Source organism: Cebus imitator, unplaced genomic scaffold (assembly GCF_001604975.1).
Source record: "Cebus imitator isolate Cc_AM_T3 unplaced genomic scaffold, Cebus_imitator-1.0 Scaffold118, whole genome shotgun sequence".
Taxonomy (NCBI): domain Eukaryota; kingdom Metazoa; phylum Chordata; class Mammalia; order Primates; family Cebidae; genus Cebus; species Cebus imitator.
Window position 1 is genome coordinate 726632 of NW_016107433.1, and position 20230 is coordinate 746861.

Sequence of the window (20230 nt, forward strand, 5' to 3'; positions counted from 1 at the left end):
AAAAAAAAAAAAAAAAAAAAGACTCCCAGGTACTATTCAGAGATCCCCTATGCAAAAAGATCCCAACCCCTGACCACACCCCCCTCCACTGCCACCTCCTGACCACCCCCTCAGTCTCAGCAACCATATTCTAGCTCTGCCTTTTACACTAGGGCCTCCAGTGACCACAGCCTGGGCTGCACCCAGCTGCCCCATCTTTTGCCACCACTGGTCTTGACACTGAAAACTCCTCCCCAATTACCACACTCCCGAATCCCTAAGTGGCAGTTTCTGGGACTGTGAGCACCAGTGGCTCCTATGTTACAGGTGCCTCTGCAGCACCACAACCCCAGTCCATACTGCACTCTCCTTCCCTTTCCCTGGGTGTAACCTCCCACTAGGAAACTGAAGACCTGAACTTGGTTCACCAAGAGTAACGTCCAGGGGAGCTTGGATGCCACAGGGTGCTTGCCCCAAGCACTGGGAGGATCCTGCGTGTAGTGCTCACTCCCGTCCGTGAGAAGATGGATTCTTGGTCATCTCAGCGCAGTCAGGTGGCGCTGGGGTGCAGGCCGCAGCCCCATGGGTCTGCAGGCCATGGATGGAGTGGCCACACCCATGAACTGGGGCCACCCGTCCCGCTCCCACTGGGACAGCTGGAGTCATCAATCAGCCGGACCAGGAGGTGGGGGCTGCGAGGTGGAATGCCTGGGGCCAGGGCAGGGCCGCTCAGCTGGCTCCTCGCTGGGACCGCCCGAGATTGGGACACTTTCCAGGCTGCTTCCCCCAACCCTCATCGTACAGGATACTGATTGAGGTGGTCGGCATCTGACTATCCTATGGGCTTCTACCTCGCGGCTGCTCCTGAAGTGCGTCTTCGGATGGACAGAAGGACACAGGAATGGACCGCTGGACGCGCGAGACCAGGCGGCTCCGCAGCTCCACTCCCTGCCGGCTCCCGGGTGGGACTGCAGCCCAGGCGGCTCCGCCGTATTATCCCCTGTTTCTCGGTCTCCATAGAGACGGCGAGTCCCACCCCCGAGGCTGTCTCCGCGGGAGAGTGACCAAGGTCATACCGGCCCCGCCCACGAGGCCCCGCCCTCTCCGCACCGCTCCGAGAGCCGCATCCCACCCCTCCCCCCCCGTAACTCTTTGGTCCTCGCTGCGACGAGACCAGCACTCTGCACTTCGGGGCGTCCTCGAACAGCGCCCCCCTTCCCGCCACGACCCCCGCGGAAACTGCCTCCCATCCTGGGATTTGCCTAAAGCTCAAAGCGGCCCCAATCTCCAGGGGAGATCCAGCTCCCCAGAGAGCCAACCAGAGGCCTTCAAGGAGCTGGAGCGGGGGATTGGTGGGGGTTAGGGAATCGGGAAGGAACCCTCCCTCTGTGACAGGGGTCTTACAGTTGGTTCTAGAGCACTGCTATCCACTGAACAGCTGGCATCCCCAGGCCACAACTCCCGCGCTCTCCTGGGTAGGATTCAGAGCCCGGAGCACTGGGGAGGGAGGAGACTCCCCACAAGCGAATCGCTCCCGCCCAGCCCCAGGATGCTGACACTTGATGGCGGCCCTGCTGCCCGGACCTTCGGGCTTGGCCCCTTCCTTTCGCCGCCCCCTCGCTGCGGCCTCGCAGCCTCAGCGCCCGCTGCTGCTTTGTCTTGGTCTCCCAGTGCAAAGCCCATCTTTAAGGAAAACCTCCTCCAGGCCGCCTTCCAAGGCCTTTCCTAACCAGGAGCCCCTAACCACGAGCCACACCTGAGCAACTCCACAGGGCAGCTTGGTTGGCCACCTACTGTACACAGACCCCTTCCCCGCCCCCGGTCGATTGGCCGGGGTCGGGCTTCTGGATGGCCCATGGCCCCTGCCATTAAGAAAGTAAGTACCACGTCCGAAAAAGCATAAAAAAGTTTATTGGAGCATCACTACCGGTGGGGCGGGTATTGCTGAGTCGTGGGGATGGGAGGCCAATCCCGCCGGCCACTGGGGCCCCTAAAGTGCACTCGGTGCGATAAGGGTGGGTGTTGCATAGTGAGTAGGGCCGGCCGCTCCTCCTTGGCCCTCCGGCTTCTTGGCCCAGCTAAGCCAGACCGGCCTCCCGGCCGCCCGGCGCCCCCGGTTCGCCGCTGCTCGGGCTCACGAAAACGGCAGGCGCGCGCGCCTGCAGCGCCAGCCCCAGCTCTCGGCCCCGGCCCGGCGGGGCGGCCAGAGCGGCGCTGCCCAGGCGCGTCTGCGACACGGGAATCTCGTCCACGGATTCAGCTGACGCCGAGTGGTAGGCGCCGGCAAGGCCAGCGGCGTGCACAGGGCTGGCGTCCGCAGAATCCGCCGACGACCTGGAGCGGCGGCCGGGGGTCCTGGGCCCTGCGCAGGGAAGGGAAACATAAGCCCAGGGGCCACTGCTCGCGTGGCTCTGCCTTCCCTTCCCTTGAGCTCCATGAGCCAGACAGGGAGGGGTGCTCACCCAACGCCTGATCCGAGGTCTCAGACGTCTGCACTTTATACACGCGCCTCTTCCTCTTTTTCTGCAGAGACACGGGGGGAAGACTAAGAGCCCCACATGCCAAAAGCAGCAGAGGGGTGCGCCAGGGTAGACGCTTCTTTCTATCCCACTCCACCTGGACCGGAGGCCCAGCACAGTCCCTCCTACCTGGGGTCGGATCCGGGGAGGCTGGGCGAGAGTGTCTGGGGAAGAGGGTGGTGGAGGCTCCACTTGGCCACGGGTAGCAAAAAACTGAGCGGGACTGAGGGGGAAGCAGGAGGGTAAACCTGGGGGCTGTTCCCCGAATCCCTCCCCACTGGAGGCCCTGAGAGAAGCTTCCCTTCCTATTGGCCCAGAGAAGAGCCAGACCCATGCCCCAACTACCCTTTCTCCTGCCTGCCATGCTAACTGGAGATTCCCAGTGGCACATGCCCAGGTCACACTCACTTGGCATTCACTGCTGCTGGCCTGGCCTGGCCAGGGGGCTCTGGGCGCACATGGCTGAAGGTCCGCATGTAGAACTCCATCTCCTGGGGAAGGTGGGAGTCAAGGAGGCTGGGAGGCCGGGTGTGGCTCCCGAGCCTCTTGAGCCCTGAGCCTACCCAGTCCTGCCCTCACTGGCCTCTATGGGACATCTCAGGCCTCATGCCAGGCTCCCAGTTGGGCTGGGAAAACCCCTCTGTAAGGTAAAGCTTAAAACACCCATTTCTGGCCCTTGTCCCATCCCCAGGTCCTCACCTCATCTATTCAGCCTCCTCTGGGAAGGCTCCCAGCCCCATGGGTCTATAAACCCAGTTTAGAGAGGCTCAGCTAGGAAAGTGGTGGGAAGCTCAAAGCTGCCCGCACCTGCTCCTGGCGTCCCCAGGGCTCCAGCCTCTGAACCAATTGTTTTCCCCACGTGGAGAAACAGGCCTGAGTGTGCATCCACCAGCTCCTGCAGAGCTGAGTCCTGGGTGCACACCTCGCCCTTACAGAGGACCAGCCATGATCCCGGCTGCCAAGAAGGGGATGTATGGGTGTACATGAGGTGGTCTCCCTGCCACTACCCCTGAAAGGGAAGGTAGTAGGTGGTGGAACAAACAGCCATAGCCCCATTGGGCACCAGGCTTATGGGCGAGCCCTGATCTTCACAGCAACCCTGAGGGTGCAGATTCGACCCCTGAAAGCAAAGGGGCCTTAGGACCAGGAGGTCACAGGAATGGCCTAGTCCTGCACCCCCACCCGCAGGACTCGCCCCAGCTTTGCTAGGCGGAGGGGGCTGGGGGACTCCAGGTGAGGAAACAAAGGCGGGGAAAAGCTGGCCCAGGAAGGGCGTGGTGTGGGATGGGGGCGGGTCCAGGGCGGGGTCGGAGGTGGGAGGGGGTTCTGGGTGCACCCAGACAGCTGTCTCGGGTTCAGCACCCGTTTCCATGGAGACGGAGGCGTCCTGACTAATGCAGAGAGGTCACTGTAACAGCAAGGCCGTCTCTAAAACAAGCCTATGTTTGGGGGCAACGGCTCCAGAGAGGGGCCCCTCCCGAATTCCTAATGGGATGGGGGTGGATGGCTGACTGCAGGGCCCTGACAGATCTGGGGGAGGAGCCCCGTCATCGGCCCTGCCCAACCTCTGCCCTGGCTGCAGCTCTGCAGAGGGGTGGAGGAGCGTGGGGTCAGGGGTCAGAGGACTGGGACCTCAAGATCATTCTCCCCCACACCTCCCCTCTGCCCCAGTGTGGACTCAGTGACCCTCCAGGGCCAGCAGAGGGGCAAAGCCTACTGGAGGCCCCGGGCTCCAGAGTTGGGAACAGAGGAGGTCTCAGAAGCTGAGGGGCCAGGGTGGGACAGGCACCAGGCCCCAATCAGCTCAATAAGTCTGAGAGTGTCCCCAGGGAGTCCCCACTCAGAGCTCAGTCCTCTCCTCATGGCTTTCCTGAGTATCCTTCCTCAGAGACCTTCGAAACCATGCACATTCCTGAATGGTACTGGGCCCTCAGCCTCAGTTCTGTGCTTTGTAAATGGGGACAAGAACACCATTCCTGTCCCCCAGGTTCGCCTCCCTCGAGGCACTACAGATGGACAGAACAGAAATTAAATTTCTTTGCTGTGGCCACATTTGGCTCCAAAGCCTTGGCAGGGCAGAGCCAAAGAGCCCTGGAGCATGGGCATCATGGGGCCCACCCTGCCTCAGTGGGTGCTGCCTGTGAGGCTGGAGAAAGTCTCCTGCCTACTTCTCTGGGCCTCCATCTCCTCTTGATGTGGGGCTGGAGATGGTGCCCTCTCTCCAGCACAGCTGCCACTGTCAGGGCCCAGCACTGGGGCAGGTATACAGTGGTGTGACAGTGGAGTTGTCAACCACAGCCAGCACACCCCAGGCCCAGGCCTGCCAAGTCCTGCAGCCTGGCCCACAGACAGTGTCCAGCCCTAGCGACAATAACAGAAGAGGCAGGGTCCCAGGCCTTCCCCAACCCTCCCACCAGCCTGTGTTTGTGTCCAGTTGCCATGAGGCCTCGGGATCCAGGGCTCAGGCTTCCCAGCCAAGCCTGCCTGGGCCCCTGCCTTCCTAGTCCCTAGGGGCTCCTCTAAAGACTGGATCACCTCCACCCCCAGCTGCTGACCTCAGGAAGCCATGGGGCGTGGGAATGGGGATAGGCTGGTCAGCAACTGGCCTGGCCAGGCTGGCCAGAGCATGGAGACCTTAACTATTCCCAGACCCAGCTTGCAGTTAACCTTCTAGGCCTCAGTATGCTTATCTGCAATGGGGCTGTTCTAAGCATAAAAGGGTAATGGGTATAAGTGCTCAAGGTCATGGATGGGGAGAAACAATGGCTCCATCCTGGCCACCCATCACTGACATCTCGCTGGTCCTTCCCTCTCTCTTCTGCTGCAGCCCCAACCTGCTTACTTCCAGGCTCCACATCCCATGCCCTCCCATGCATGCCTGGCACTTAGGCAGGCATGCACGTGGGGTCCAGGAAACATGGGCTCCCTCTGTCTGTGCCCACGCTTGGGTGAGAAGGCACATGCTCCACATAAGCCCAGCCCTTGCTGTCCCCAGCATCCCCGCCTGCAGTGGCTGTTCCAGGCTTGCCTCCCTTGCCCTGTCTCCTCACTGGCTGCTCGCTGCACAGCCCAATGCCCCTGACGCCCAAGCCCCCTCCCATCTCTCATCTACTATACCTGAATGGGCCGCATCTTGGGAGGACACAACTCCAGCTCCCTGTGGGCCCCCTTGGCCTCCTGTGGTGGGCGGTGCTGCACGATGTACTCATAGGTGGTGAGTTTGTGCCACACTGGTGGGGTAAGGAGAGGGCTCAGTGCAGTGGAGAGGAGACCCTGGAGCTCAGAATAGGAGGGAGGACAACCAGCCCCAGGCTGAAACCAGTGTCCCCAAATACAGGAAGCCTATATAGAGACCTGGCCACCACAATGAGCCCACACTGGACAGGGGCATGATTTTAGGGTCCACCGTCTAGCGGGCACCTCTCTGAAATCTGAGGACCCCTGCACTCTGGAAGGCAGATACAGGAGGCACTTACTGAGATAAATGTGGAAGCAGAGCAGGTGGCCCAGCAGGGCTGTGGATAGCAGGCCCAGAAGTATGAGCAGGGCAGCCAGGGCCAGGATGGCAGGGGCCTGGGTCTCCACAGGGGCAGCAGGCAGGAACACGAACCACACATCCGTGTGATTCTTCAGCACTGCAAGGCACAGGCAGCCCATGCTCAGCTGGGGATGTGACAGGTGACGAGTCAGGGGTGGGAATAGGCCTGGAGCCCAAACTGACCTTCGAAGTGTCGGTTGGTGCGCAGCCGCATGGGGTTGACAAAGAACTCCACGAAGACATATGTGGCCACCAGCACAAGGAGCAGGACACCCAGTAAAGCGGATGCGACACTGTGTAGAAAGAGCCTGGGCCCAGCCATAGGCAGCTGTCAGCTCCCAGGAGCACCAGGGCCTCGGAGGACCCATAGGAGTTGGGGCTGTAGGGTCACTGCTATGGGCTCGGAGGGTTGAGGGTGACACCACAGCCCCAACTCCTTAGAAGCCAAAGGCATATGGCAAAACTGAAGATGGGTGGACACCCCATCACCCAGTGGCCGGTCCATCCACCTTTCTCTGGACCAGCATGGGGGAAGATTCCAGCCCCAACCTTGGCCATCTCAGCCAGCACCCAGGAGCATCACCCTCTCTGGGCTGCACCCCTAAATAACCATGGGCACAGGTCTTCCAAGCATCCCCTTCCCCGCCCATCCTCGCCCACCTGCCATGCAGGCTGCAAGGTCTGTGGCTCCCACCCTCAGACACGTGCATCCCCAGGCTCTCCTGCGGCCGGGCTGTCCTCACCGGTAGTTCCGCTCGCCCACACAGTTGTTGAGCCACTTGCAGTGGTGGTCGAAGCCGCACACGCACTTGTTGCAGGCGCTGCAGTGCTTAGAGCGAGCGCTCCTGCGGGGAGAGGGGGTACAGCGCAGCCGGTCGGCTCATTCCCCGCTTTGCAGCCGGGCCCCATGTGGAGGCCAAGGCAGTCCGTGGAGGGACTAAGCGCCTGGTCTGAGACAGCCTGGAGCTCGGCGACGAGGAGCGCGCGCGCCCTCTGCAGGCGCTATGGGGTGGGGCCCCTGGAGTAGGCAGCTCTCCCAAAGAGCTGGGGGACCCCGGAGGCTGTAGAAGGGGTGAGGAGGTGCATCTCTCCTGCTCTGGGACTGTGCGCCTAGCTGATGCGCCATGAAAAGGAAAATGGGCGTCCTTTCCAAGCAAGGACCCCTGAGAGAAGCCAGAAGATGCAGGTGTGGGCCCAAGGACCACAGACAGCAAGGATGCCGGGCCCAGGGCCTGTACTGCCCTTCCTGACATCTCCAGCTGTGGGTCCCTGTTTCTCTGCCATACTATGGGAATGGTACTGGCATTCTTCTAGAAACCTCAGTCTGTGTGGGTAAAGACAAAGGGGGCCAAAAGCAGCACAGGCTGTCATCCTTGTGGGCATGCAGGCACTCATCACAAGGGCTCACAGGAGTCTCCCAGCCCAGGGAGGCACTGGGGAAAACCCAAAGGCACAACTCCCCTCCCAAAACAGGGCAGAGCCCTGCAAAGAGCAGCAGCTGAAGGAGAAGCCACTCGTAAAAGTGTGCTGGCAGGCCCTGTGCCCAGTAAATGGCAGGATGGCCTCATGTCCAAGTCCTGGGCGCCTTAAGGCTGGGGGCTTGCTCAGCCTGCAGACAGACTTCTTGGCAGGGGGACTGGCCTTGGGCCATGCCCCCGTCCCTGATCCCTCACCCAAGACCTGGAGACCAAGGAGCTCCAGAAGGGTGGAGAGGGGCTCCTAAAGAGGCAGCTGGGACCAGCCAAGGGGGCGGGGGCCCTCCATGCTAGCAGAGGGACTTCTAAGTCACCCAGCTGGCCTCCCAGGCCTCAGACTCCTCCTAGGTAGACCAGAGCAGCAGTATCTGTGTGGGGGTCTGGCCGCCCAGGTGTGAATCTGGCTCCACCATCAGTGACTGCATCTGGCCTCAGCCTTTCTGAACACTGGGGTCTTCCTCCTCTATGTAGTGAGAAAACCATGCAGAGTGGCTACAGGCAGAACTCAGCACACAGTGAGTCTTCAGGCTTCAGTGCCCCTCCCCGCCCTTATATGGGAATACTGGCAAAGATGTGGGAATGTCACTGGCAGAGTTGGTCATTAGAAATGTTTCGGCAGTGCCAAATATTTCTTCCTTTAACTGCTGGAATGCTAATCCTCAACTTCTGTTTCCAGTCACCTTCTCCTCACCTTCTCAGGGACCCAATTCCCTGTCACACCATCAAGGTTCTTGACCGCATAAAACACGAGGATTCTGAGGCGTAGGGGATGGCTGTGAAGCCCTGGGAGCCCTCCTCCTCCATGCATCGCGCAGAACACTTGGCAGCCTCATGCACCCCCTCACACACGCACTCACACATCCACGTCGCACAAGTTGCAGTGCAGGTCTTCAATGACATGTGCGTGCTGGCTTCGGTTGAAGATGGGCAGGGGCCCCGCATAGCTCTTGTCCCGCACATTGGCATCTGCTGGATCAATGGAGACAGCAGTCAGGTGCACCACGAGGTGGCCGGCAAAGATGGCGCCCATGCACTGGCCCAGCAGGTTAAAGACTCACTCCACACTCTACTGTCTGGAAGTCCCACCCCATTCCTTGCAGCCAGAGAACTTCCCACCATGCCAGCCCGCTTTATGTAGATTCTCAGCCTGTGCCACCTCGTACCTCCAGCCCCCCAGAGCTTCCTCATCAGACCTCTCCAGGGACCCCTGTGCCCCACATGGAAAGGCAGAGGAGCCACCTAGGAACAGAGTCCACAGCCAGCCAGCAGTGCCTGCTGCAGCCACCTGGTGCCCCAATTGCAGGGCTCTGGCCTCACTGCTCTAGGCCTGGTGCAGGCCCTGGCTGGTCTGACCTCAAGCCAGTTTCTGGTTTCAGATTCCAAATGATGATGTGAGACTGAAAGAGGTCAACCTGACCTAAGGTCCAAGAACTTAAAAGTTTAAGTCCTAGCTTGCTTATCTTGCTTTCATAGCAAGTCACCTCCAAGAGGGATGCAGCCACCCCCACTTTCAGTAGCCAGGCCAGGTGGAGAAGCCCTTGCAGACAGGGGTTCAGACACCTGCTCCCTCCCCTACCAAGAATCTATGCACTTGGAGCCCTGGACTGGGTGTGTTGGATGGCCTACCATGTTCAGGGCCTGGCCAGGGGCAGCATGGCTAATCTCTGAAGCTGAAACGCAGCTCTTCCAGGACCTATCTGCTCAATGACTGGGCCAAATGCAGGAGACACGTATGCTGACAATTTTTGCTACAGTCTGATATGAAAAATTCACCCACAGATTCCACCCAGGCAGCCATCCACTCTCCCTCCCTTGATCCCACCCCCTTTGGCCCAAAATTCCACTCATCCTCTTACTAGCCAGGCAGGCATCATCCCTCCTCCATCATTCATGCTCTACCCATCCATCCGCCATCCTTCATCCATCAGCTGTCCAACCTCTTTTCCTCCCTTCCTCCTCCTTCCAGCAGCCAAATTTCTCTACATATCCACATAAGTCAGGCTCTGCCCTAATGTGCCACAGCACAGCTGAGAGAGACAATCCCATGGCCGTCACTGACCCCTCTATCCCTATGGCCATGACCAAGGCTTCACCTCTTGCCTGGGTCACTCTCTAGTCTCCCAACTCTGCCCCTCCTGAGTCTATGCTTCACATGGTCACAGAGTAAGTTTTTTAAAAGCTCAGACCCAAAGCCCTCCCTGCTTGCACCTCTACAGTGGCTCTCAACAGCTTTCCAGCTGAATTCACTCCTCTGCTCAGTGCCAAAGTCCCTTTTCCTCTGGCTCCTCCCAAACCTCTCTGCTATCACCAGCTACTGTGCTCACCATGCTAGCCTCTCAGACTACTGAATGAGGGCCAACATTTAACTCCCTGCCTGCCCCAAGTCCTCCTGCCTCACCCCCACGGTCATTCATTTAGCTGTCTACTGAGGTCTTTTGTTGTGACAGGCACTGAGGGATATGGCAGGAGCAAGAGTCCCTAGCACTGAAGAGACTATAGTCTGGTGGGAAACACGGATTTCTTTTTCCTTTGAGATTGAGTCTCGCTATGTTGCCCAGACTGGAGTGCAATGGGGTGATCTCAGCTCACTGCAACCCCTGCCTCCCAGGTTCAACGATTCTCCTGTCTCAGCCTCTCGAGTAGCTGGGATTACAGGCACCCACCACCATGCCTGGCTAATTTTTGTATTTTTAGTAGAGCCAATGTTGGCCAGGCTGGTGTTGAACTCCTGACCTCAGGTGGTGATCCAGCCACCTTGGCCTCCCAAAGTGCTGGAATTACAGGCATGAGCCACCACTCCCACCCAAAAACATGGATATCAATCAAATAATGGGTTAATTACAATGAACAAAGTTTGTGGGACTGTGCCAGTTTGTAATCAAGTGATCTCATCTAGTCTGAAGGGTTCTGGAAGGCTTACCTGAGGAAGCATTGTCTTGGCTGAGACTTGGAGAGGAATGGATTACAGGGACCTGGCAGATAAAGAAGAAAGGGGACCTGGCTAGATAGGGACTGTGGCTGTGGGGAACATGTGGAGTGCCAGCCTGTGGTTTGGCTGAAGTGTGCCTCCAGCTCATGGTTGCCTTATAAGGATGCAAGAATGAGGGTCTGTTTGGTCAATTTCTGGCTTCTCAAAAGGAACCAGAAGTCTGGGTTTTTATGTGAGATCTCTCAATGTTTAAATGTTAAGGAAATAAATAATTTAAAAAACACACCGAGCCGGGCGTGGTGGCTCACGCCTGTAATCCAAGCACTTTGGAGGCCAAGGCAGGCGGATCACCTGAGGTCGGGAGTTCAAGACCAGCCTGACCAATATGATGAAACCCTGTCTTTTTTTTTTTTTTAAAAGAAAACACACCTATAGATGGAACATTAAGATCTGTGTATTTTCTTTGTTAATTATCCTTCAATTAAAAAAGAGCAAATCTGCAGGCTGAACTGGCCTATGGGCTGCTAGTTCTTGACCTCTAACTTAGCTGGGTGTTGGGAGCAGGAGGAGAGGCAAGGGGCTTCCAGGCAGAGACCAGTACCATAGAAACAGAAGAGCACAGGGAAAATAACATCAGAGGAAATGGAGGAGAAGGGCAGAGTCCAGAATGTGGAGCCTTGAAGCCATGCAAAGATGTTAAGCCTCATTTCCTTTCCTTATTTTTATTTTTTTTTTTTTTTGAGATGAAGTCTCACTCTGTTGCCCAGGCTGGAGTGCAATGGTGCTATCTCAGCTCACAGCAGCCTCCACCCCACCAGGTTCAAGCCATTCTCCTGCCTCAGCCTCCCAAGTAGCTGGGATTACAGATGCGCACCACCACGCCCAGCTAATATATATATATATATATATATATTTTTTTTTTTTTAATTAAATGCCCTGCCCCATACCTCACCTAATTTTTATATTTTTAGTAGAGATGGGCTTTTGCATGTTGGCCAGGCTGGTCTAGAACTCCTGACCTCAGGTGATCCATCTGCCTCAGCCTCTCAAAGTGCTGGGACTACAGGTGTGAACCACTGTGCCCAGCTTTGAGCATCATTGCTTAAGGCAGGAAGAAACCATTAGAAGTCTTGAAGCCACAATGCAACATTATTGGATTTGGTTTTTGGAAAGAGCAGGAATGCAGATGGGCTGGCCGGGGTGACAGTTCGTGTGGGTGACCCATTTAGAAACTCAGCGGTCATCCAGGGAAGAGGGGCAGTTGGCAGTGGCAGAAGCTGGGAGCCAATTCGACATCTATTTAGGAGGCAAAATCAACAGGGCTGGATGACAGACTGGATTTAAGCAAGGATGGAAGGGGGAGGAGCCAAGAGCACATGGGGAGAAGTGGGGGAGGAGGGGAGCTACAGGCCGCAAGCGTCCTGTGGACGTGCGATGACGCTGGTGCAGGTGGCTTCTGCCTGCCCTCACGGTCTGCTGTATGAACCCCAACCCTGTGCTTACCATGTGGCATCATGGCCATCTCCAGTCCACCAGCCTTCCCTCCAGTTGGAGGCCCAGCACCCCAAGGCTCAGCTTGCATCCCTAAGGCCCAGGCCAGTTCCAGGCCCAAGATGGGTACCTGGTACCCACTATGACCCTACCTGACCCCTCAGGGATCTGAGAGAGCCTGCAGAAAGGAGCAGATCCTGCAGAAAGGAGAAGGCTTTGATGGAAGGAAGAACATACAGACCTGGTCAGGTGTGAACCAGGTGGCTCTGTGAGCCTCTGCAATGCCCAAAGCAGATGAACCCTGAGTGTGGAGACAAAGCCCTCAACCCATCCCTTTCATGACAGTCAGGCTGCTTGGGTGGCCCATCTGGCCTCACTGGGTGCCTGGTATGTGATCTCAGGAAGTCACTGAACCTCTGTACCCAGCTTCTTCATTAGGAAATGGGGAGAATACCTCCTTACAGGATTGCTACGAGGATCAAATGAGATCATTCATGTAAAGTGGCTGACGCAGGGCCTGGCACATGTAAGGGCTCAATAAATGCTACTGCCTTCTGTGTATCACCATTCGTTCTGCTTCTACTTGCTCCAAGCCATGGAGTTGTTAATCTGGTTAATCCGGTTTCCCAGGTATCCTGATGGTAGAAACCCAGGTGATCCCTAGTGAGGGACATGTCCATTCCAGATCACAGGAGGAATGTCCCATGACACATTCCCAGATCCCATGACTTAACAGCACTAAGGCCTGTTGGTCACCTCAGGGAAAGTCTAGTTTTCCATTCACAGAACTGATGACCAGCCCCTGGGCTCTAGGGAACAAGAAGCTCCAGATGGTACTGTTGTATCTAAGGATGACAACCTTCTCTAGGGTTCCCCTCCACACACCTGCCCTGTCACTCACCAGCCCAGGACTTTGGGGTTTCCCAAGAGAGCATGTTCACATTTGCGGCTTAATGAATTCCAGTGCTCACATATATCCTAACATGCTCCAGGTAGGAGCCTTCCCATCAGACAGAGGAGGAGGCTAAGACCCACAGAGCTGGTAGGAGCTGCTCGGTCCTGTGCAGCTCTGAAGGCGCTGAGCAGGGACTGAGCTCACTGCAGGCTCGATGTCCCAGGCTTTCAGATTTGTCCCTGCCAATCACCCTTAGGTCACCCTCCCCTTCCCTGCAGGAGTCATCTTTGTGAAGGATACTCAAATAGGAACTCTCTGGAAAGGGGCATAGAGATGCCTGCTTCACTGCAATCCCTGGCCTTGCAGCCACACCCTCTGCTCCTGGGGGCTGTGGCCAGGGATGGGGCAATCACACCACTGGGTTCAGGCAAGTCCGGGTTTGTCACTGTTCCCAGGAGCCTCCCAGGTATTTCCATCCCATCTCTTGTCACATTGAACCTCACTCTAAAAGGGTCTGATTTACAGAAAAAATGTGCTCCTCAACAGTCCTGGCACAGTCTGTCCATAAATAAAAGGCACCAGGACACTTACTATGTAAAAGAATTCTACGGTGACTCTTTTTGAAAAGTGAAAATTCTTTGATAAATGGGCTAATTACTCCCTACTTTGTCCTTTGTTTAACTCTGAACACAATTAGCATCAGGATGGTTTAAGGCTCCTCCTTCTACAGCTGCTCCTGTGGTCCCTCCGTGGACAGGATTCACATGCTTTCAGGGCGTGACATGCCCCTAGGTGCTTTAGGTGTGCCCACTCACCCTATCAGGTGGAGAGGCCAGGTGGAGGCTGGAGGCCAGGCTGGTAAGCAGCAGGTCCCCAGGACTGGGCCCACCCTGCTCTGCTCCCCCAACTGTGCTCCCCAAGGCTCTGAGCCCAGCTTTGGGCCTCTGCTATGGCTGCCATCCTTTGCCTCCCCACTTCTACGCACCAGTCCTACACTTTCCCAAGGATACAGCGTAGCCGGCAGGCACCCAGTGATGAGGCAGGAGGGGAACAAGGACCCCAAAGCCAATCACAGCAAAGAAGAGGTACAGCAGCCAGGCCACAATCTGGAGCGGGTGAGGGGGCCAGCTCCACCCATTCCGGCGGGATCGCTGGCCCTGCAGCTCGGGAGAGGATCCACTGGGCTGCGCAGGCGCAGTCCATACGCTTTTCTCAGGGGCCGTCTTGTTGGAGGGCTTGTTGCAGATGTTCATCTGCAGAGGGAGAAATAGGAGATAGAGCATTAGCCCAAGAGGCTGGGCTGGAGCCCAGGGCCCGTGTCTGCAGCCAGGTTTCAGCAGGGTGGGGGAAGGCATAGGCTTCGACATGAAGCCACCTCCCAGCTACTCTGCCAGGGAACCTGGGGTCCTTGCACAATAGAGACGGGCAGTGGAGAGAGGGTGGGAGTGGGCTGCTGTCTCAAAGCCCAAAGCAAATCCTGGCCCCAGCCTGACCAGGACAAGGTAGGAGGACCCAGGGTTTATTCAGGACACAGTGCTGCTGCCTATTACTCAAAAGTGCTGTCTTCACAGCCATCACAGTTAAACCCAATAAGACATGTTCTCATCTGGTAACAATATCAGGCTGGGGCCAGAGTGATGAGAACACATGCTGATTCTGTTAGGATTAGTCACCTCCTTCCTGAGGTCCAAATGCAAGTGTCAAACACAAACACAACCCCACTATCCTTTGCTCAGGGAATGGGGAATGGGGGTGCCCAAAGAGGGATCTGCCTTCTGCCCCACAGCGGACACAAAGTCTCTTTAGACTGGGGGAGCCTGAAGCTTTGCCCCATGCTGCCTGAGGGTTCTTGGCTAGGGAGGGGCCAGCACTTGAGAGGGAGGGAAGGATTTCTCTTTAGTTCTCTCCAGCAGCAGAAATGACCACGTTTCTCTAAGTAAATCTGGGCCTGGTGTACAGTTTTATACAGAAAGGTGGGCTAATGTCCTTGGACTCAGAGCCAGACCACCAGATGGCAACAGCTACCCACCTCCACCAGCCACCTGCTAGCCAGACAGCTGCCCTGGTGGCCGGAGATGAATGCTGGGCAGGAAGGGGTGGTCTACAAGAGGAAGACCCCCATCCTCAGGATCTGGGCCCAAGATGGGACAACAACCCAGCATTTAGGAGACGGGCCAGCTCTGCGCTCGAGGCAGGAAGGCCAGGAACTGGGGCTAAAACCCTGATAGCTGAACTCTCCCTTCAGGAGCCCCTGCCTATGAGACAGGGAACCTAAGCAGAAAGGATGTGGCAGACCCCGCAGCCCATCTGCCTGGATCGCCTTTCTCACTTCTCGGCCCTCCAAATAAGACGATCTTCAGAGCCAACTGCAAGCATTGCCTCATCCAGGAAGCTTTCCCTGATGTTCTGAATCAGGGGGCCCTCATGCTAAGTCATTGTTGGGCAAGTTACTTTGCCATCTGGAACACTCTGCAATCCTCATGTCTGCCCCGCCCCCCCCACGCCCCATTAGGACAGCTTTCCCCAAAGGCAGCAAATGTGCTGGAGTTTATTTATCTCTGTCCACTATGTCCCTTCCCCCCAGGCACGCATTATTGTACCTTATACACAGCAGATCCTCAGTAAATGTTTGCTGACTTGAAAACATCTGAAATAAAAGGAAACATGGACACAGTAAATGATGTGGAATCCTGGTCCACCCTAAGCCATCTGGCCCACTTTCCTCTGCCTTCCATCCTCCCAGCCCTGCCCACTTGCTGCAGGGTCGTTAACCCATGCCTCCCCCAGCCCATCTCCCTCTGCTGGCTGGCTACCACCCTGACTGCCAGACACTCACTCCTAGCCACCCTACACCTCAGCCACTTGCACTTCAGAGCCTCCTGCTGGCCATGCCTAGCATCACTTGCAGTGACCTCTGAGTAGTCCTATCTCAAAGCTAAATGGAGGACTTAGTTTTCCCTCAGGGACTGATTCAATTGGTGTTTTTTTTGGTTTTTGTTTTGGGTTTTTGGGTTGTTGTTGGGATTTTTTTTTTTTTTTTTTTGAGACAGGATCTTGTTCTGTTGCCCAGGCTAGAGTGCTATGGCACCATCACAGCTCACTATAACCTTGACCTCCTGGGCTCAAGTGATCCTCCTACCTCAGCCTCCAGAATAGGTGGAACTACAGGCATGCACCACCACCTCTGGGTAATTTCTTTCTTTTGTTTTTTATTTTTTTGTAAAGACGAGTCCCACTATGTTGCCCAGGCTGGTTTCCAACTCCTGGACTCAAGAGATCTGCCAGACTTAGCCTCCCAAAGTGCTGGGTTTACAGGCATGAGCCCCCATGCCCGGCCTTTTTTGCTTTGTTTTGTTTTGTTGTTTTTGAGATATGGTCTTTTTCTGTCATCCAGCCTGGAATAAAGTGGCACAATGATAGCTCACTGAAGCTTCAGTCTCCTGGGCTCAAGTGATCCTCCTGCCTCAGCCTCCTGAGTAGCTAGAACTACAGGGGCATGATGACATGCCTAGCTATTTTTGTAGAGACAGGGTTTCACTATGTTGCCCAGGCTGGTCTCTAACTCCTGGCTCAAGCGATCTCTCCACCTTATCCTCCCAAAGCACTGAGATTATATGCATGAGCCACTGTCCCAGCCCTCACTTTTTTCTGCATGTCCCAAAGACAGGAAATCCTCGTCCTTATATTGTGGAAATAGTCAAAGTCTTCAGGTCAAGCCCTGTAAATATGGTTGAGCTGGATGGTTCTGCTCTGGGGCCAATTCCTGTGGCTTACACATCAGTTCTCCAGGGACACCATCACCAGGGTAACTACTTTGAAAGGAATTCATGAATTAGGATTCCTAAATTCTGGCTCTCCTTTTGCCATCCCTACACCTGAACAACCCTACACCTTCTGGGAGTTTCCAAAGAGCAAAACAGAGGCATGTAGCTGATCTGGCCCCACTGCCTGGAAGCAATCACAGGCACCCCCAGCGCCACTATATCCCGGACTCCTGAAGCAGGAGGAGTCACAGTCTGCAGCCAGGCTCCCACCATACACAGCCTTGGGGACGGCTCTGGGTCCAAATCAGGATACCCGCCTTGGCCCAGGAAGGGAGCACTTGTCTAAGGCTGTGGATTTGGGGATAGTGCTGCTGGGCAGACCCCCTCTTGGCAGTGGCGGCATTCCAGAATAGACGCCCAGCCCGGCCCAGAGGCATGCTCAGGCCAGCCTACTTTTCACTGATGAGATTTTCTCCTGCAGAGTTGGTGGTCACAAATTCCTTTGGCCCAAAAGATTTTGATTAAAAGGGCTGGGCAGTCGGAGAGAATCCAAGATGGGGCTCCCAGGCCCACAGATGGGACCAAGCACTGTCACTAGACCCCAGGATTTCTCTGGCTGTTGCTCCCCTCTCAACAAGTCTCTAGGAGACCAGATTGAAAGATGTGTGGCTCTGTTCCCCAACAATGTGGCCAGCTGGCACCCTCAGACCTTGGCCATTCAGCATTTATCAGGCCCCAGCCCGCTGCGTGTACTGAAGATGTAAACACAGATAAGACCGGGTGCCTGCCCTCAGGGGCTTCTTTTCTGGGACCCAGACAGACATGAACAGACACCAGCAGTGGGTGAATGGGTGTTTCGGCAGCCCATGCGAGGGCCAGCTGTACAATGTGGCAGAATACAGGGTGAACACTGGGCAGGGCCCAGTGAGAGATGGGACCAAAGGATTTTCGGGGCTCAGATCACAGTGGGCCTAGGAGGCCAGGTGAGGATGCATGGGCACTGCTGGAAGAGCCACAGGGAAGCAAAGCAGGCTGAAGGCATAAGAGTGACCCAATGGCTCAGAGTGCTTTGGAAAACTTTCTAGCAGTGGGGAGGAAGGCATGGGCGAGGTTGTACCACAGCAGCCCAGCAGAAAGCCCAGCAGCCCTGTGCTTTGGGAGGAGCTGGTCAAACCCACAAGCTCCTCACTGCCCACCTGGCTATCCACAGCTGCATCTTTGCAGAGCTCAGGGGTACATGGCCTTGGGAAAACATTCTTCATGTACCTTCTGCTGCCATAGAACAAACCATAGAGGGTTAGGCTGGTGGGGAAAAACGGAAGACAAGAAGGAGGGGGTCCTGTGGCCTGGATAAGCCAAGGACCCACCTAGCTTCTGAGGCAGGCAGGAGGGGCTATGTGGGCCCCTCCCTTGTCCCCCACAAGATGAAAGCCATTGGCAGGATGACAGTATCTGTTCACGTTAACATTCACTTGCTAAAAGCCTTAGGCGGTATTTTCAATACAAGGTGAGGCTACCTTAATTAATTAATTTTTTTTTAGATGGAATCTCGTTCTGTCGCTCAGGCTGGAGTGCAATGGCATGATCTCGGCTCACTGCAACCTCCACCTGCCAGGTTCAAGCAATTCTCCTGTCTCAGCCTCCTGAGTAGCTGGGATTACAGGTGCACGCCACCACACCTGGCTAATTTTTATATTTTTAGTAGAGATAGGGTTTCACCATGTTGGCCAGCTCCTGACCTCAAAAGACACACCCACCTTGGCCTCTCAAAGTGCTGGGATTACAAGTGTGACCCACCACACCGTGCCTGGTTACCTTAATTTGTATACTTTAAGTCAAATGAAGGAAACCTTAACATTTTAAGTTCTCATTATGAACTACATTATAGTTACATTGAGTGACACACTTTCCTCCTGCCACCTCTGCTCCTAACAAAAAAAAAAGAAAAAACATTTAGGAATGTTGTTCTGCAAGTCCACGGCTAGCACTCTCAAAGGAACCATACCAAGGTGAAAAGTACCAGCCCTGGAGAGACCGTGGGCATCCCTGGATTCCTGCAAGCTACCTGAGGGCTTCAGAATCAAGTCAGTTACTAAAGAGAGTTTGCCAGGAGACGACAAGGAACTGGGAGGGCAGGGTGATGGGGTCAGAGGAGAAAGCAAGAGGGTTGAAGCAGGGGCTTGGAGGGCCCTGCACCACCCATGGGGAGACATAGATGGAGCCAAAGGAAGAGGGCTGGGCCTGGAGTACAGCCCTTTTCTGGTTCCCGAACTGCCACTCACAGACTGAGGAACATTGGGGCAAATTTCACAGATCCACTTCTCTGGATTTCTTCTGTGCTCATCTTTCAATAAAGTTCAGTGAGGCAATTCTGCAATGTCCAAGTCTGGCCAAATGTTTAAAACATATATGCCCTTTGACCCAGACATTCCATTTCTAGGTATTTATCTTATACATATACTCACAAACATTTGTTGCAGCATTGTTTGCAATAATAAAGGACAAAAGACAATATAAATAAACTATGGTGGCCGGGTGCAGTGGCTCACACCTGTAATCCCAGTACTTTGGGAGGCAGACGCAGGCAGATTACGAGGTCAGGAGTTCGAGACCAGCCTAGCCAACATGGTGAAACCCCATCTCTACTAAAAATACAAAAATTAGCTGGGCATGATAGTGCAGGCCTGTAGTCCCAGCTACTTGGGAGACTGAAGCAGGAGAATCACTTGTACCAGGGAGGCGGAGGTTGCAGTGAGCCAAGATTGCGCCACTGCACTCCAGCCTGGGCAACAGGTAAGATTCCACCTCAAAAAAAAAAAAGAAAGAAAGAAAAGGGTGGGGGGATGGATAGACATCTACATTCCTATAGGCATAATATTCCTTCCAGAATGAAATGCAAGAAACTGAACACGGGAGCAGCCCCTAGGGAGGAGATCTAATGGTCCAAGGGCTGTAAGACAGAAACTGCATTTCCTGGTACTCCTTGGTACTGTTCAAATATTTTTTATCATGACCCTGTACTGCTTTTGGGGAAAAAAAAAAAAAAGTATGTCAAATAATGAAAGATTGGGGGATATCAGCTCCTGCCCTCCTGGCCCCACTGAGCTGCCTTGTGGACGAAACACACTTGTGTGATCTACAGCGCTGTTGGCATGCCAAACAAGGAATTCCTGCCTAACAAGGGTGCTTGGTTTTAGTGAAATGCTTTCTCACTCTTGAAAGAAACCCTAAGACTCTCAGCTGCAGAGCTATGAGGGAAAGCCACAGAACTTCCTATGAGCTGTTAGGGTTCTTGTCAAAGCTGGAATCACACAACCAGAAAGCACAACAGAGGAGCTGCTAGGCAGGACCTGGTTCGTCCTTGGGCCGTGGCCAACTCAGCTCCCTGAGTCTCCCAGAACCCAAAGGGAAAGTGTGCTCCACAGGAAACTTCTATTCCCATGCATCTTGTCCTTTTGCTAGAGGATTTATGGTTTCTATGTGAGAGATTTTCCTCTCTTTTCTTTCACTTTTTTTCCTTGAGACAGAGTTCCGCTCTTGTTGCCCAGGCTGGAGTGCAGTGGCACAATCTGGGCTCACTGCAACCTCCGCCTCCCGGGACCAGACATTCTCCTGCCTCAGCCTGCTGAGTAGCTGGGAT

The 20230-nt window shown here is 55.3% G+C and overlaps 2 protein-coding genes across 8 annotated transcripts in view; both read right to left on the reverse strand.

Moving 5' to 3' along the window:
• TPPP3 (tubulin polymerization promoting protein family member 3) overlaps positions 1 to 1009 on the reverse strand; it is a 4248-nt gene extending 3239 nt beyond the window's left edge. The window contains exon 1 of the mRNA XM_017539310.2: positions 831 to 1009. The gene's annotated coding sequence lies outside the window, so the exon portion shown is untranslated. The remainder of the gene's footprint in view (positions 1 to 830) is intronic.
• Positions 1010 to 1867: 858 nt separating this feature from the next.
• ZDHHC1 (zinc finger DHHC-type containing 1) lies at positions 1868 to 15489 on the reverse strand. 7 transcript variants are annotated; one of them, XM_017539303.2, is made up of 11 exons: positions 15427 to 15489; positions 13837 to 14079; positions 8369 to 8544; positions 6780 to 6881; positions 6220 to 6344; positions 5975 to 6133; positions 5616 to 5728; positions 2907 to 2989; positions 2628 to 2721; positions 2442 to 2502; positions 1868 to 2341 (listed from the first exon to the last, which is right to left on the reverse strand). In XM_017539303.2, exons 2-11 carry the CDS (start codon positions 14077 to 14079, stop codon positions 2058 to 2060), a joined length of 1440 nt encoding a protein of 479 aa, XP_017394792.1. In that variant the 5' UTR covers positions 15427 to 15489; the 3' UTR covers positions 1868 to 2057. The 7 variants fall into 7 exon arrangements, with proteins under 7 accessions (XP_017394792.1, XP_017394794.1, XP_017394793.1 ...); XM_017539305.2 differs by having other exon boundaries at positions 8369 to 8477; positions 13812 to 14079; XM_017539304.2 differs by having other exon boundaries at positions 8369 to 8480; positions 13812 to 14079.
• Between the last annotated feature and the right edge of the window lie 4741 nt (positions 15490 to 20230).

What these genes read in the sequence shown, in the direction of transcription:
- ZDHHC1 (XM_017539303.2), bottom strand. Translation starts at nt 14,079, where the DNA reads ATGAACATCTGCAACAAGCCCTCCAACAAGACGGCCCCTGAGAAAAGC. An exon ending in AACTTGTGCGACGTGGATGT is followed by an intron (nt 6,882 to 8,368) that starts GTGAGTGCGTGT and finishes CTCTCCCCGCAG; the next exon opens with GAGCGCTCGCTCTAAGCACT. An exon ending in GACCTCGGATCAGGCGTTGG is followed by an intron (nt 2,342 to 2,441) that starts GTGAGCACCCCT and finishes TTCCCTGCGCAG; the next exon opens with GGCCCAGGACCCCCGGCCGC.